The following is an 18385-nucleotide window of genomic DNA, read 5'->3' on the forward strand; positions in this document are numbered from 1 at the left end:
ACTATAAGTGTTGCAGGCAACACCTGATGGCAAGTATTTGGCTTCGTCTCTGCCCCTGAGAGGCTATTAAAAGTTTAATCTAGTGACATCTTATGAAAAATTCCAGCAAAGCTGGTTTTAAAGAGTCTTTCAGTCAAACCTCTATTGTGATTGCACTTACGTAAATAAGGAGGTCAAATTTTTTTCTCCAAATACACTGAGTTTGCAATCCCATTACTGTTAATTTGGGTCTACTTGGTAAACTGAGGATGATTATAGACAAAAATGTTTCAATAACATATCTTTGTAGATTTAGACTTTAATAGTATTCATCATAAATTGTACCAGATCCTGATCTCTTCTTGTGTCCTCCAATGCCTGGCTACAAATCCTGAGAAGAACGTTTTTATTAAACCGGTGTTGAATTTGAGACAGAGAGAGAGAGAGAGAGAGAGAGAAAGGGCGCACAAGTGAGGGAGAGGCAGAGAGAGAGCAAGAGGGAGAATCCCAAGCAGTCTCCCTGCTGTCCGTCAGGGCAAAGCCCAAAGCTGGCTCAATCCCAGCAACTGTGCAGTGATGACTCAAGCCAAAATCAAGATTCGGGCGCTTAATGGACTCGGACACCCATGCGCCCGCCACCCCCCTAAAGTAACATTTTGAATTTTCTCCTACCTTTCGGTCTTGGAATCATTTGAGGACAAAACTGCCTTCTGTCCTGAAGCTCTGGAAACTTCATATAAGTACTTGATGGAAAGAAATCGTCATAATAGCTCATGTATAGAGAATCTTTGTGCTGTGGCTGTATGGGCCACTGAAAAGATTACCAGAGGCATTCGAACTATAAAGCAGGAAGATCCTTCGGGTTGCTCCTACTTGCCCTCACTGTATCTGAAGATGATTCAAGTCTGACATCTACACGCCTGTGCCTCTGGCTACTCTGAGAAGTCAGAAACTGGCTTAAGAGTTGATCTCATCATGAAGCATGGTTGTCTTCTTTGGTTTTCATAGAAATGGCTCATTGAATAACATTACATGAACCACAGGGCTGACTTTGAAAAGGCACCTTCATCGTGGCTTCCTAAAACGAGTTTGACTAAACCGATCTATCATCAGGACTAAAATGCTAGATCAGTGACGTGAAACAATGTAGGCCAATTTTAATATGTGCAGCTTCCAGGGAAGTTTCATATGGGGGAATGGAAGGGGGTTCAGGACAGCCTTTCCAGTCCCCTCACCCCCAGGATGGCCACTTTGTCATGCAGATACTTTGACATGAAGGTACTTGAGAACCTGCTGGTTCAGAAGAAGCTTTTCCCCCTTAACCACACAGAAGAGTCTAAATTGGGGAGTCTTCCCAGAAAAAGAGTTATTAACAGAGCCAAAGTTACCTCAGTGACCCATCTGTAAGGTGGGACAAACATCTAATTACCAAGTATGTGCTCTTCTGATCACCCCGTGAAGTGCACTGCTTTCCTCTGAAGCCTCAGGCCCCCACCCCTTTTTCCTTAGTTCACCATGATATTTGGGCCTCATGTTGCTGGACAGTCTTTGGAATTTCCATGTTTGTGTGGATTTCCTGTACATATGTGTATTAAATTTGATTTTCTCCTGTCAATCTGTCTCATGTCCATTTGATTTCTCATCCAGCTAGAAGGACCTTTGGGAAGACAATAATTCTTGTTCTCTGACAGAGGGTTTGACTTTAATGCCTCATTTCCTGTCACTGCATTTCACGTATAAAAAGATGCTGGGGCAGTAGAAAGTACTTCCACAGGAGTTCATATTTTTGAGCACAGTTTTTGTCACTATTTCAGCAGATTCCTTATTTATTATCAGTGTGGACACTAGCTTGTCAGTGTTTTCCTTAAAAGCTTCTAAGGAGCACTCAAAATATGTATCCCGCTCAATTTGTCTAGCCGATTAGATGGCTCTCTGAAGGTGGGTGATTAAGTACACAGATGAAATGTTTCAAGGGACCTCACTTAGGTCACTTGAGCATTGAAATCATCTTTGGATCATTTTCTATTGATTTAGGTTTTTGCAAACATGTCCTCGGTGTGTGTTAAACACGAGTCCCACCAGATTGTTGGAAGGTGGTTCTCCATCCCTTTTCCTCATTGTGATGGTTTATTCTGATTCCTAGTGGGTTTAGATGCTCAGCGCTACTTAAGGAGTTTCATCTATAAATGATCTTGCTTCCTCAGGCATCATTCTGGAGTTTGTTTGTTGTATTTTGTGTCTTGGTTTTCTCTGGATTTAGCCTGCCTAAATCCACAGCGTTACGAATGGAAAGGGCTCATATCCATTTTGCTCACTATCCATTTTGCGCATACCCACATTGCAACCCCTCCAGCAATCCTCAATTTGTTCTCTGCATGTAAGAGTCTCTTATGTTTCCCCCCTCCTTGTTTTGATATTATTTTTGCTTCCCTTCCCCGATGTTCATCTGTTTCGTATCTTAAATGCCTCCTATGAGTGAAGTCATATGATATTTGCCTTTCTCTGACTGGCAAATTTTGCTGAGCATAATACCCTCTACTTCCGTCCTTGTAGTTGCAGATGGCAAGATTTCATTCTTTGTGATTGCTGAATAATACTCCATTGTGTGTGTGTGTGTGTGTGTGTGCGCGCGCGTACGTACACACACCACACATCTTATTTATCCATTCATCCGTCAATGGACATTTGGGCTCTGGAATCGATTTCTTGGTTTCTCCTTCTCCTGCTTCATGACTAGTGTATAGTTATGCAAATGATTTCTGTGTTTTGACTTTATATCTTACAACTTTGATGAATTCATGTATCTGTTCTAACAGTTTTTTGGTGGAGTCTTTGGGGTTTTCTACATAGAATATCATGTTTTGTGTGAAGAGTGATAGTTGTACTGCTTTCACGCCAATTTGTATGCCTTGTTTTTCTTTTTGTGGTCTGATTTCTGAGGTTAGGACTTCCAGTAGTATGTTGAACAAGTGGTGAGAGTGGACATCCCTGTTGTGTTCCTGACCTTAGGGGAAAAGCTTTCACATTTTCCGCAGTAAGGATGATATTAGCTGCGGGTCTTTCATATATGGCCTTTCTGATTGTTGAGTATGTTCCATTTATCCCTACTTTCTTCAGGGTTTTTATCAAGAAAAGATGCTATATTTTGTCAACTGCTCTCTATAAACCTTCCTTTGTAATGATAGTAGCCACTACATTAATTAATTGAATTTTTGGATTTTCACCTATTTTTTATACTTTTGGATAACACTTTTCAACTGAGTACTTTTGAAGAGACGGTAGGGTTTTTGTTGTTGTTGTTTATTTACTTTTGAGAGAGAGGGAGACACAGAATCCAAAGCAGGATCCAGACTCTGAGCTCTCAGCACGCATGCAGGTGTGGATCTGAAACGCACGCACTATAACATCACGACCTGAGCTGACCTCGGACGCTTAACCAACTGAGCCACCCAGGCACCCAGAAGACTGTATTAGTTTTAATTCAAATAGAAATCAGTCATATGTCAATTGTCAATAACATTATATGTGTATTTGTTGTGTCAATATTACCCATACATTTTCGGTATATGACTTATCCTGTTTGTTTCTTTTCATGGTAATTTGTCAAAGGTTATTTCACCCTGGGTAGCCTGTCATATGGTATTCTTGTCATCACCTATTTGTGGGTGAACATATATTCTTTTTGTGAAGCAAACAGGTTTTTGAATTTAAGGTAATTTTTTTTTACCTTGGGTTGGTAATCTTATTTATGTGAGTTCTTCCTTCCAAAACCCTGGGAAATGAGTATGATATGTTCTTTAGCGAGGAGGGTTTGGTTGCTGGGTGAGCCTTCCTGGGAGTAGAGATTGTTTCTGTTCTTTTGCATTATCTTAAAAATAATATTAAGAATAATATTGGAGGTGAGGGCACAACTGTATACAGCAGAGTGGGAGATAGCAAAGAAGGCTGAAACAGAGGCTCTGAGGAAATTTTGATGGGCCAATCATTTGCATTTGTGTATTTGGTCAATTTGAATGTGTACACTGTCAATGGACATCCCAGAACCGGAAGATGACATGTGACATATTACCTTGGAGGCACAGTTTGAACCAGAAAGGTGAAACAGACTCCCCAAACTGTAAGTCCTTTCTCTCCTCTATGTGAGTCTGAATGTCAGGAAAGTATGAATGCCAATTTGGGCTGCCCAGCAGGTAGAAGTCAGGAACTCTGTTCTCAGAAGGGAAGATCAGAGACTAGCAGTGGAGATGTGGAGAACAATTTTGTGTAGTAAGAGGTAATTTTTGACAGAATCTGAAGGGACAAGTCTCTGTTAGAGTCTTTAAGCCCCATGTAGGCAGAGGTACTATTCCTGATCCGTATTGTGGGGCAGCTGAGCTGTGTACCCACAATATTAGGCCTGAAGTATGAAACCGGCAACTGGGAACATGAGAAGTTCCACTAGAGACGTGGGACTGATGGTTGGCTTATGAGTTTCTACTGCACAGGGTGGTCCTGTGTAGCCAGACCCCACTCCCCATCCTTCTCTGCGGTCCTGTGCATTGTGGGAAGGGCCTCACCCGGGTGCTGGAGGGCTTCACCTGCAATCTCTTTGTGAACATGTGGGAAGTTTTGGCAACAGGAAAGACAGAATTGGGAGAGGACATCAAAAACTCTTGGTGTGATAAGGGGGTCTGGGTGACTCACTCAGCTGAGTATCCGTCTTTGACTCAAGCATGATTTAGTAGTTTGTGGCTTTGGGGGCTGCTTGGGCTCTGTGCTGACAGCTCAGAGTCTGGAGCCTGCTTCAGATTCTGTGTCTCCTTGTCTCTCTACCCCTAACCCACGTGCACTCTGTCTTTGTCTCTCTCAAAAATAAATAAACATTAAAAAGAAGAAGAAGAAAAACTCTGGGTGTGGTTACAACACTGTTCAGAGGGAGGGCTGGTCTGGACATAGACTCTGGTGTCAGTTTATCAAAAATGTGAACTCAGGTTTGTGGGCTTGGTTGAGATGTGTTTCAAGGCTGGTGCCCTGGAGACCTGGGATGGTGGGAAAAGGAGCACATGAATGCAGGTTTTGGCCCTGGAGGAGCTGTTGGTACCACCCATCCTTTCTGCACATTTACAACATTTGTTGGGGAAACTGTCGGTGCAGGAGGTGTGGAGAGCCTTTACCAAGGGTGAAGTCTGGGCAAGGGAGGGCAGAGTCACACTGGTGTCCTAGGTGCCTGTGCAAAGGGGATGGTGAGATGCTGGGAAAGGTGTCATCCTGAGTCTTCTGCCCAAGTTGCAAGGGGGCAAGGTGTTCAAGTCACGTGTGAAAAGCAATTAAAATTAAAAAGGGGTACTGTGTAGGGTTAAAAGATGAACTGATGTACATTCCAGTTTTCAAGACTTCATTTGGCTCTTTGATTTGTCTATTCAAATAGGCATGGTCTACCTGTAGGAAGTTGTGGTAAGGTTTTTACAGAGACGATGTGGAAACAAAGCAAGGGCAGTGTTTGATTGGATATATCTTAAGCATTTCCCTTCTTTTTGGGAGTCCTAACTGACTGCAATTATTTGTTCATATTTTTTTCCATTCAAGTGCAATACTGAGAATTAAGTTGTGGTTTCCATAGAGAGGCTACCAAAGCATTAGAGCCTCCTCAGGTTATGGCTTCACTATTTATTTAACAGTGGAAACACATTTGGTAGGATGCTACCAGATTTATGTTTTTTATTGTTGTTGCTGTCATTGTGTTTTTTGTTTGTTTTTCTTTTCTTTTCATTGTTTTTTTTTTTTTTGAGAGGCAGAGAGAGAGAGTGCAAGCAGGGTAAGAGCGGCAGAGGATAGAGAGTGTCTTACCAGGCACCATGCTCAGAGTGGGGCCCAACTCACGACTGGATCCCACAACCCTGGGAATATGAGCTGGGCTCCAAATTCCAATTAGTTTTCATCTGACTGAACCACTAGGGCACCTTGTTTGTTTGAATCCATTTACCAGGGTGATTTAGCAAGTGTCCACCCATTGTAAGAATGGTTCTTATGGTACAACAATCCCTGTCCCAGAACCACCCAATTAAGTCACATGTATACAAAGCAAAGATCCACATTGCAATGTGTGTGTGATAACAGAAGACAGATACATTCAACCATGCAGTTGTATAAAAAAGAGTGTTTCCACATGGAGGTTTTCCTTACAATTACCTCGGGATATGAGGTGTTTCTGTGTTGCAGTAGAGCCGTTTCTACCTGTGTGAAAATATCACCTTCATGTAGCATGGTTAAGGAGAGCATTTGATTAAGTTCGATGTGAAAATACTTATGTAAACGTTGAACCAAGTGCAAAATATTTTAGTGTCTTTGTGTTAAACAATTATAAATGCAATTTACATACACTGTGAAATTTACATAGTAGGCAGGATCCACCTCAACCTGACAAACTGTTATGAAGATCGATCTATTATTGATGTAGGTAATTAATGGAGATTTTTACTTGATTTAAATATTTTATGAGTTTATCATTTTCATTTGACAATTAATGACATGTACATATGTAGTTATTTCTATAATTACCATAATCCATTGCATGCATTGAGGAGCTATAAAAACATAATTCTGTTGTTAATAAGCCTGAAATTCAGTGGACTTGGCTGAGCTTTCTGTGGAGGACACTCTAATGTTAAAATCAAGGTTCATGAGGCATTGGATCTACTTGGGAACGTCTACAAGTGCAGTCACTTCCAGGACCATTCAGGTTGTTGGCAGAATCCATTTTGTTACCATGGTTTCCACATGATCTCCATGGGCACACCTTGTGCATGGTATGTCCAAAGAAGAGAAAAAGTGTTGAGTCTCACTGTTTACTCAAGATTTCAACTGTGGTCCTTCATTGTCTATTCAATTGAAAGGATTACTGGGTGTTTTACAGAAGTAAGGTTTTTGCCTCATGGGCTGAAATTTGAAACCGTTGACAATTGTGAAATCAGAGAATTAATGGGTAGAATGAATTCATGACATACAATGGACCCTGCAATTGTCATCTCCCCCAGCTCCACCCCTCTCCTCCTTTCTGTCCCACATTGTGACCTCAATCTCTCCACTCCTGGAGCCTCTAGATATCCATGAACCCTGACTCTTTCTCTGCAAATGACACTTCTAGTCTTCATTGCTCTTCTCAGTCCATCAGATGCATTTTTTTATTTGGCTATGTTTATTTAATTTTGAGAAAGTTTGAGCAGAGGAGGGGCAGAGAGTGAGGGGGACAGAGGATCTGAAGTGGGCTCAGCCCTGACGTGGGGTTCAAACCCATGAACCGTTAGATCAAAACCTGAGCTGATGTTGGACACTCCACCTACTAAGGCACCCCGGCACCTATATTTCTTTCTCATTTAAAAAACAAAATAACATGTTCATTTGCTTTTGAGAAAGCATGAGCAAGGGACAGGCAAAAGGAGAGAGTGGCAGGGGATCCAAAGCTGGCTCTGCATGACAGCAGCAAGCCCTATGCCATCAGGTGTATTTAGACCTCTATACCAACAAAGCACATTTCACGTGATCCCAGAGCCCTCATCCTGAATTTCTTCCCGTTCCACTGCCCCTAAATACTCCATTCTCCATTCCTTCCTCCTTCCCCACTTCTTTTGTCAGCCCACTTCTTTTGTCTTTTATGTCCACTGCTCTCATATCCCAGCCAACATTTATCAGGAGTCCTTAGTTTCCTCATGACCCTGCACTTATTATCCCCAACCCTACACTTCCTGACTCTTTCTCATGATCCCTCTAGCCTCCTGATGCCCACCGTTCTCCCAGCTCTCAAGGTCCCCATTCACCCATGCTAACTCCCTGTGCCCATGATGTTTCCTAGGCATCATCTTTCCTTTCCACTCTTTCTCTGGTTGAGCACTGAATTCTCTCCGGACTCCATTCACAGGCAACTACCTCCTTTCCATCCCTATGTTCTTTAACCTTTCATAGGCAGAAAACATTTGTATGGTCTCAACCCAACCTTGCCACTTCACTGCCTTTAGCCAATTAATTTGTCATCCATTATCCCCCTCCTTCCTAGGATTTCTTTTACCCTCTCATTCTCTCCACCCATATAGCCCAGCCTTACTGTCCCTGCCTACACTCCACTCCCAACCTCAAACTGGTAGTGCACCTTAACCCCTCAGTCATAGTCACAACCTAGCGCCTTTTAGCCTTAGTGTGGGTTACATAGTGTGCGTCAAATAAATATGCCCGAGTGCTAACCCTCAGTACCTGTAATAGTACCCTTATTGGACAGTAAGCTCTTGGCTTTATGTTAAAATGAGGTCATGCTAGATTTGGGTCAATTTTACTCCAATGACTGGTATCCTTATAAGAAAAGAAAAATGAAGACACACACAGAACAAGGTGTGATGAGGAAGGCAGTGGTGGAGTGAGACACATCGACAAGCCAGGGCAGGGACAGCTGACAGTCCCCAGGAGTTAGAAAGAGCAAAGTCTCACTTCTTGAGGTACAGTGTGGCCCTGCCACCTGCTCGCTTCAGACTTCAAGAACCTCCAGAACTGTGAGACAGTAATTCTGCAGTGTGCTTAGACTAAGAGACCAATGTGGCATTGCTCATTTTAGCCAGCCTATATTGTATATATGCAGCATATTATCTACGCAACTGAATATGGACACAAGTTATTTTCATGTCTTGGTTATTATGAATAATGGGGCATGTTGCCTAGCTTTGACATATTTGTGAGTTTTCTAGTTTTGTCATTTTACCTGACTCTAGTTTCATGCCATTGTGGTTGAAAAGCTGCTTGATGGGATTACACTCATAAGTTTATTAAGACTTGCTTTGTGTGCCAACATATAATCTATACTGGAGAATGTTCTGTGTCCGTGTGGGAAGAATGTGTTTTCTGCTGCTGTTGGATGCAATGTTGTAAGTCTGTCTGCTGAATGTCCTTGAAGTCCGATGTTTCCATATTGATGTTGTGTATGAATACTCAATCCATTATTGAAAGTAGAGTGCTGAAGTCCTGCTGTATACATATACAGGTGCTTTTATGCGGGGGGGGGGGATAAATATTTATACAAGTTCTATCCTTTGGTGGAATTCATTCCTTTATTTTTGGAGTTTTGTTCTTAGCAAAAGCAGCTTATATTTATTTCAAAAAACTATAAAAGTTGACTATATATCTATAAAAGAAAATTGATTTAAAAATAAGTGATGACTATGTATCCAAATGTGACCAGATCAACACAACAATTCAATGCACAATAAGATGATTATGTAACTCATGGAACAAAAAGCAAGACACCACTAAATGGTTTCTCAATACAAATGCTACACACATTTACAAACCTACAGCTGTAATGCAACACAAAGAAATCCTAAGTACATGAGATAGCTACCTTTCTCCTACATTAAAGGAGTGAATGTCTTCTATGTAGTAAATAGACATATGATATATAAAAACCTTAGTCACATGTAATGTAATCTAAAATGTGGGACCCAAGTGGAATGTAAGATTAGCATATGGGAAGATGTACATTTCAGAAAGAACTCAACTTGAAATAAATCTGCTATACTGACACGGTGACCCAAAAAACCCATCATTGCAAATGTATACACAGAACTGCCCAGAAATATCAGAAATCTTACTGAGAGGTATTATGGTTGAAATAAAAAAATAACTTGCTCGATGGGTTTAAAAGAGCAGATAACAATGAAAATCATACAACATGTGAGTGAAAAAAAACTGCAAGATATAATAGCATGATGTTTGAAAAGTGAATAATCTGGGAAAGATATTAGCCTGTACAAGTTGGTTTTGATGAACTATTGGCTGCTTTTGCAGTAAATTACCAAGATTGTCATTGCAACAGTATTTTCCCACACACTTCAAAATCTGGAACCAATAGTCTTTCTCACATTGTCATTCAGCGTTCTTTTTTTTTTTTTTTTCCCCAGCCCTCTAAAGGTAGCAATCGGTTTTTGAATATCAAGTAGCCATTTCGAGGAGTCATAAGATACGGATAACACAAACTACAATTCAGGCATCTGCACAAACACCACCCACACTTACGGAAAAAGGTGTTTCTTTTCAATGTGTCAGTACGTGAGTTAAAGAACCATACTATTATTGTCTTCCAAAACCAAAACGGGGGCAAACTTTGTTGCCATTCTGCCAAACAGCACATTAACTAAAAACTCTGCACAAACTGACCCGTTTGTTTAATACTGACCTTTGCTGTGTCTTATTATAGTCCTTGCATTCAAGTCTATTTTGTCTGAAGCATAGCTACCCCATTTCTTTGGGTTTCCAATGGCATGCAATATCGTTTTGAATATTTGCACTTTCAGGCTGAGTGTGTTCTGAAAGCAGAGGGGAGTCCCATGAAGGCAGCATAGCATTGGGTCTTGGATTTCTTTCCATTCAGCCAATCTCTATCTTTTGATTGGGGAATTTAGTCCCTTTATATTTAAAGGAAGTATTGATCCAGGCATGGAGTTACTGTTGTCATTCTTCTCATGGTTTTCTGGCTACTTTAGAATTCTTGCTCCCTTTCTTCTCCATTTTCTCTTTACCTTTGTGATCTGACGATTTTCAAGAATAGTAAACCTTGATTCTTCTCTCTTTATCTTTTGGGTATCAATTAACAGTTTTGCTTGGTGGTTACCATGAGGACTCAGAAGACATGACAGTCTATTTTAAGTTATATACACCTTAGATTTGCCTACTGAAATTCTTTCAGGCCTGAGGTGATTCTTCAAACATGTGAATGTAGAATCCTAGCCATCTTAGGAAGGTTTTGCTCTTCTCTTTCTGATATCTGTGAACATTTCTTCCTTTCAATCACATCAGTTGATATTCTGTACTTGTAACTATTGCTATGATGAACCTGCATCACGTTTTTCAGTGGACTGACCCTCTTTCCCTTAAAGACCATTTAGTACACACTTGTAGTTGAAATAAATGGACAATGGTGTCCTGAACACCTCTTTCATGATAATTACAGCAAGGTTAGAGGCACAGAAAGTATCTCCATTTAGATTTGATTCAACTCTTCCTCACCTTCCATGGAAAATTACCTATGTATGAGTCCCACCTAAGAAAGAAGGGAACTCATGTCATTGATGTAGCAACACTCAGCCGCGTACATTCACACGCCCACTAGGAATAAAAGAATTTTCTGAAGCGATTTGAGAATAAGAAGTATATTGATGTTTACTAGTCACAAATCTTAAAAAGGTTAATGTAAAAACATTGAGATTATACCTATGCAAAAATCCATCCCTTTTATCATTTAAAGCCTAATAGCATATACATTATCTAAATGTTTAACTTTGTATTATTCCTTCTAATAAGTATTTTGATGTAATGTCTGAATACACTGACTTATTGCTTTCTGCTGTGATCCTGTGACACGTGTTGACATTTTATGTTCAGTTACATATGTTTTTAAATGTACTTTTCTTTCAACTTACTTTCCTATTGGTACTCTCTGATGTTTTCCAAATGGTGTATTTATGAAGAAGGGATTTCCTCATGCATTAGGTTTGTATGGTTTCAACTCAGCATGCATTTAGAGATATTGAATAAGGATTGAATTCCAGCTGAAAGCTTTGTCATTCAATTCACATTTTAGAGATTTCCTCTGATATGGGAATTATGATGTTGAATGAGTTAGGACTTCCACCTAGGGGTGTGCCACATTCATCACATTTGCAATGTTCGTCCTATGTATGAACAATGTGATGGTGAGTAGGGCTTGAGCCAAGTGAAACGTTTCACCACATTCTCTACAATTGTAAGGTGTCTCTCAAGTATGAATTTGGTGGTGTGGAATGAGGCTTGAGCACCATTAAAGGGCTTCCCAGATTCTTTGTGTAAAATCATCTGTATAACACATTCTCTGACAAGAAATCAGGGATCAGCATTGGTTAAAGTCTTGCCACATTGTTTACTTGGGTATCGTTAATCCTCAATGTGGATTCTGTGATGTGGAGTAGCGTTGAGCCCTCCTTAAAAGTTCTCTCACAGTCCTGGGGTGCCTGGGTGGCTCAGTCGGTGAAGCATCCAACTTCACCTCATGTTGTGATATAGCAGTTTATGGGTTCGAGCCCTGTATCAGGCTCTGAGCTGTCTGTGCCGAAACCTCAGAGCCTGGAACCTGCTTTTCATTCTGTGTCTGTGTCTGCCTCTGCACCCTCCCACTCATTCTATCGAAGAAAAACTTTTTAAAAAGTGGGGGAAAAATTCCTTCACAGTCTTAAACTCTGTAACATTTGCTCCAAGATGATTTCTGTAATCTTGAATAAAGGATGATTGGTGATTAAAGCCTTTTGCACATGGTGCATTGGTAAGGTTGGCTCAAGTATGAATTCTGTGATGTTGACGAAGTTCTGAGCATTTGGTAAAGCCCTTGCCACATATCTGACATTGGTAAGGTTTCTCTCCAGTATGAATTTTGTGATGGACTTTAAGGTTTGACTTAATCCTAAAGGCTTTGCCACATTGTTGACATTGGAAAGGTTTCTCTCCAGTATGAATTCTGTGATGGTAATTAAGGTTTGACTTCAACCTAAAGGCCTTGCCACATTCTTGACATTTGTGAGGTTTCTCTCCACTATGAATTCTCTGATGCTGACTAAGGGATGCTTGCTGGCTAAAGACCTTTCCACATTCTTGACATTTGTAAGGTTTCTCTCCCGTATGCATTCTGTGATGCCGAGTAAGGGATGATTGCTGCATAAAGGCTCTACCACATTCTTGACATTGGTAAGGTTTCTCTCCTGTATGGATTCTGTGATGCTGAGTAAGCCTTGAAGGTAAATTAAAGGTTTTACTGCATTTGTTACATTGGTAAGGTTTCTGTCCGGTATGAATTATGCGATGTAGAAAAAGGGTTGAGTATCTGCTAAAGGCCTTACCACATTCTTTACATTTGTAAGGTTTCTCTCCGGTATGAATTATGTGATGTTCAGTAAGCTGTGAGTAAGCTTTATAGGCCTTGCCACATTCTTTACATTTGTGGGGTTTCTCTCCAGTATGAATTCTGTGATGTTCAGTAAGTCGTGAGGAAGAGTTAAAGGCTTTTCCACATTCTTGACATTGGTAAGGTTTCTCACCAGTATGGATTCTGTAATGCTGAGTAAGGGATGATGGGTAGCTAAAGGCCTTGCCACATTCTTGACAGTTGTGATGTCTCTCTCCAGTATGAATTCTGTGATGTCGACTAAGGGATGATTGCTGGGCAAAGACCTTGCCACATTCCTGACATTTGTAAGGTTTCTCTCCAGTATGCCCTCTGTGATGCTGAGTAAGGGATGAATGGTGGCTAAATGCCTTGCCACATTCTTGACATTTGTAAGGTTTCTCTCCAGTATGTATTCTGTGATGCTTAGTAAGGGATGATTGCTGCTTAAAGGCCTTGCCACATTCTTGACATTGGTAAGGTTTCTCTCCAGTATGTATTCTGTGATGTTTAATAAGGTATGAGTGACATTTAAAGGCCTTGCCACATTCTTGACATTCGTAAGGTTTCTCTCCAGTGTGGATTCTTTGATGCTGAGTAAGCAGTGATTGCTGGCTAAAGGCCTTGCCACATTGTTGACATTTGTAAGGTTTCTGTGCAGTACGGATTCGCCTGTCTGCATGGAGTGATGACCCATCCTTAAAGGTTTGACCACCTTCTTCACATTTGTCAATTTTCCTTGCAGTATGCGTTTGCTGATGTTGAGATAGTGTCGAGTGCCTGTCAAAGGTTTTGCCACATTCCTTGTCAATGTACCTTTTCTCTCCAGTACCACTTGTCTCATACGTATTTAGGCTTAATGATTGATTAAACATATTCCCAGTTTCATTATATGTGTATGGGTTTCCACCCCCATGAAGCCTCTGATGATCAGCAATACTGGAGGACTGCTTCAGAGCTTTCCCACATTCATCATATTTAGAAGTAATTTCTCCCCTCTGTGTACTCTTACTATTGGTATATTTGGAGTTTGGATAAAACACTTCCTCATCTTTATTAGATTCAAAATGGTTTTCTTGCACAGTCCTTAGACATTTGCTAACATGAGAGCCCTGGTTAGACTGTGTCTCAGATTCACTGTATTGAGCCAGTGTAGCTCCATTGAAAATACTCTGGTAATGTTGCAGGGTCACCTCCTCTGTGAAGTACCTCCCAAATTGAGACGTCCTAGGCCTTTTATCTTCATTTTTGAATCTCTGAGTTTTAGAAATATTTGCCTGAAAGGTCAATCCAATCCGACTTTCAGAATGGTTCACAGCATTGTTTTCAGTGTGGATGAGGTAACTTTCCAAATGTTCCAAATTTTCTTTGCACAAATATGTATGTTTGCATGTTTGATTGGAACTTCTGCTTACAGATGCACACTGTTTTGCACAAATAGTGGATGTAAAAAGGGTGGTTTTCCAAGATGTTTTCTGTCCTTCACCACTTGGGGCCATGAGGTTCTTATTATGGGCACTCGTCTCAACTGGACTACGTCCTTCATGAAACATCTGATGTGCTTCATTCCTTCTATCACTGTCCCAGTTTATCATTAAGTGTAAATTCTCAAGGGCATGACGTTTCCATGTACCCAGTGACACATTTTGGGAAGAGGCTTCTATGCATGGCTTTGGCAGGAAGCTCTGGCTGCCATGTGAAGATATAGCTGAAAGATAGCAAATAACAAAAAAAGGGACATCATTCCAATTACCACTCTCACATGAAGGTACTGACAACTTCTAATATACAACCTTCAAATCAGTCAGAGAATGTCAGGAAGATGGTTGAGAAGGATTCATCAGGCTTCATTCTTCCTTGACACAGAAGATTACACACAACGTGAAAACGTAGCCTAATAGATCATTCTGTAGTTGTTTAATGGTGTAGCACAAATCATATTCCTGTGTCACAAAGAATCGGGAAATTACCCTATGAGCCAAAATTTAGAAGGAAGCACATTTAATTTAAAAGTCAAACAGAAATTATGAAAATACGATATAGCAAAAGTAGGAATAAAACAACAGGACGAGTTTGTTTTCAGAAGTAACCCAAAAATTTGACAGACCTATAACACCATCAAGTAAGGATGAAAAATTGAAGTTCACCTAAAATCAGAAGTGAAGAACTAAAACAAGACACCGTACATGTGATATCATAGAAATAAAAGTAATCATAATTGGGAAAAAGGATAATTACATGCTAACAAATAGGTATCCAAAAAAAAAAAAGTACCTGTTTCAAATAAGGTATAACCTACCTGACATCATCATGGAGAAAAAAATGTAATGAAAGAGGAACCTGGGTGGCTTAGTCGGTTGAGCATTCAACTCTTGATTTTGGCTCAGGTCATGATCTTAGGGTCATGTGATGGACACCCGTATCAGGCTCTACCCTAAGCACGAAGTCTGTTTAAGATTCTCTCTCTCTCTCCCTCTGCATTCTCTCCCACTCACTGACTCTCACACTCAAAAAAAAAAAAAAAAAGAAAAGAAAAGAAAAGAAAAAAGAAAACGAAAAAAGTCAACATATCTACAACTACTAAGTACATTAACACTGTAATAACTAAAGTCCCAATGGGACGCCTGGGTGGCTCAGTTGGGTAAGCATCAGACTTCAGCTCAGGCCATGATCTCACAGTGCTTGAGTTCGAGCCCCTCATTGGGCTCAGTGCTGAGAGGTCAGAGCCTTGAGCCTGCTTCGGATTCTGTGCCTCCCTCTCTCTCCTCCCCTCCCCTGCTCATGCTCTGTCTCTTTCTGTCTCTCCCTGTCTCAAAAATACATAAAAACATTAAAAATGTTTTCTAATTAACAATAAAAAAAATAAACTCCCAGCAAGGAAAACTCTTATGCCAGATGAATTCACAGAATAATTCATAGACACACAGGAGAAAGTACTTGAAATCTCCCCAGACATTTCTAGGGCGTGAAGAGAAGGGAGATTATGAAAACCCTTGATCATACCAGCCTTAACAGGTTATCAAAGATGAAGGAAGATGCTACAAGTATAGAAGACTATGCATTACCATCTGGGGGGAATATTCATGCAACGTCCACCATAAAACTAAGCAAACAGGGGAGCCTGGGAGCCTAAGTTGGTGAAGCACCCGACCCTTGACTTCAGCTCAGGTCATGACTTCAGTCGTGAGATCAGGCCCCATGTCCAGCTCATTACAAACTGAAAAACCTGCTTGGGATCCTCTTTCCTCCTCACTCTCTGCCCCTCCCATTGTCCTCTTCCTTCCTCTCCCTCTCAAAACAAATAAACAAATGAAAAACAAACTGAATCAAAAGCACATTTTACCATTTTATGACATAATCAACTGGGAATTCTTCCTGAAATTCAAGAGTGTTATAGCATATGGAAAACTATCGAGTTGGGACTGCACATTACAGACTAAATCACAAAGAGAGGATTATGTTAATTGATACAGGACAGGAAGTGAGCATATTGGACACCATTTCATGATTAAAGATACTCAATAAGGAAGAATCCAAGTAAACTACTTCATCCTAATAAAGATCATGTATGTGTGCAAAGCTGAAATCCAACATAATCGATGAGAAGGCCAAAAGCTCCTCCTATAGGATCACAAATAAGATATTGAAGCAACGTTCCCATGTCCATTCCACACAGTACTGGCACTATTCAGAACAATTAGGAAAAAATACATAAAAGGAAACCAAATTGGGGGCGCTTGCTTGGCTCACTTAATTGTCTGACTCTTGGATTTCAACCTGGCACTATGTGAGTTTGAGCCCCACATCAGGCTCCATGCTGACAGCACAGAGCCTGTTGGGGTTCTCTCTGTGTCTCTCTCTCTCTCCCTTTCTCTCTGCTTCTCCTGACTCTCACTCTCTCAAAATAAATAAACTTAACACAATTCCAAAATGCAAACAAATTGGAAGAGAAAAAGCAAAATTATCACTGTTAGAGGATGACATTATCTATACAAAATCCAAGGAAACTTTTTTTTTTGGTAATCATTTTTATTCATTTCTTCCTAATTTTTCTACTAGACACTCCACTTTCAATTTTTTATGCTATAAATGATTGAGTTAATTATTGTATTTCACCTTTTTCTTTTATTACACCTCAATCAACAAAAGAATGAAGAAATTTAGCTAAAATTCTGTCAAAGGAAATGCTAAACAAAAATAAGAAAGAAGTAAAATGAAGACCCAAATAAACAATAACATAACATTGAAAGTAATTCCATTTCTCCAATACAACAAACAAACTTGACAATACTTTAAATATATTTACAGTGAAAAAACCCACCAACGAAAAAGAAAAATGGAAAAGAAAACAAGGCAACAGTTACACACAGAAACATATAGTGTGATAAATGATTCCTAAAGCAAACATACACTAACATATTAGACAATTTGGAAAAGACCAAGATCACATGCCTTCACTGGTCAATGGACAAACTTTTAAACAAGTAATTCCTTGGATGCCCCGGTGGCTCAGTTGGTTTAGCATCCAACTGTTGGTTTAAGCTCCGGTCATGATCTCACTTTGTGAGTTCCAGCCCCACACTGGGCTCTGCACTGATAGTGGGCACCCTTCTTGGGATGCTCTCTATCTCTATCTCTCCTTACCTCTTCCTTCTTATCTCTCCTCTCAAAATAAATAGTTATCAAAAAGGTAATGGAGAACATTATATTTTTTTTAAAAAGCAATTGCTGATAAAATTCATCAAAATTCTACAAATAATAGAATACAGGGAACCCACTGAAAATCATTCTAGGTGGCTGGCATTACCCTGGTACCCAAGAGGAGATAACCACAATACAAGAACAAAAAAAGGCTAGTTTGTCGAATATAAATATTGCTACACTGGCCTTCTTTTGACATCCATTTGCATGATAACGTTTCTCTAGCCCCTCACTTTCAACTGGCAGACAACTTCAGGTCTAAATGGAGTCTTTTGTAGACAGCAGATTAATCGGTTTGGGTTTTTTTAAATCCATTTAGACACCCTATGTGTTTTGATTGGAGTGCACAGTACATTTCCCTTCAAAGGAATCATTGACTAGATACCTATTTGCTGCCATTTTATTATTACTTTTGGCATTGTTTCTGGAGATTGTTTTCTGATACTTTCTTGTCTTTCTCACTTTTGGTCTCTCCTCTGAAGTCAAAGACTATCCTTAAACATGTCTTGGAGGGCTGTTCCAGTGGTCACAAACTCCTTTAGTTTCTGTTTGACTGGAAATCTCTCTCTCTCCTCTAGTCTGAATGATAGTCTTCCTGGATAGACTGTTCTTGGCTGCCTATTTTCCCCATTCAGCATTTTGAATCTATCATGTCCCTCCCTCAGGGTGCCAAGTTTCTGCTGAGAAATCTTGAGCTGGCCTTATGCTTTTCAGGATGGGTGAAATACTTCCTCTGTGTTGCTGCTTTTAGGATTTTGTCAATATCACCATAGTTTGCTA

At 40.2% G+C, this 18385-nt stretch overlaps 1 protein-coding gene across 1 annotated transcript in view; it reads right to left on the reverse strand.

The window, feature by feature from the left end:
- Nucleotides 1-12300: 12300 nt before the first annotated feature.
- Nucleotides 12301-18385, reverse strand: part of LOC124511660 (zinc finger protein 729-like) — an 84523-nt gene continuing 78438 nt past the window's right edge. The window contains exon 5 of the mRNA XM_047079050.1: nt 12301-13735. Coding sequence (XP_046935006.1) covers nt 12301-13735 — 1435 coding nt within the window. The remainder of the gene's footprint in view (nt 13736-18385) is intronic.

Source organism: Lynx rufus, unplaced genomic scaffold, assembly GCF_022079265.1.
Source record: "Lynx rufus isolate CCGP_SWC_20201006 ecotype Redwood Valley unplaced genomic scaffold, mLynRuf1.p SCAF_16, whole genome shotgun sequence".
Taxonomy (NCBI): Eukaryota; Metazoa; Chordata; class Mammalia; order Carnivora; family Felidae; genus Lynx; species Lynx rufus.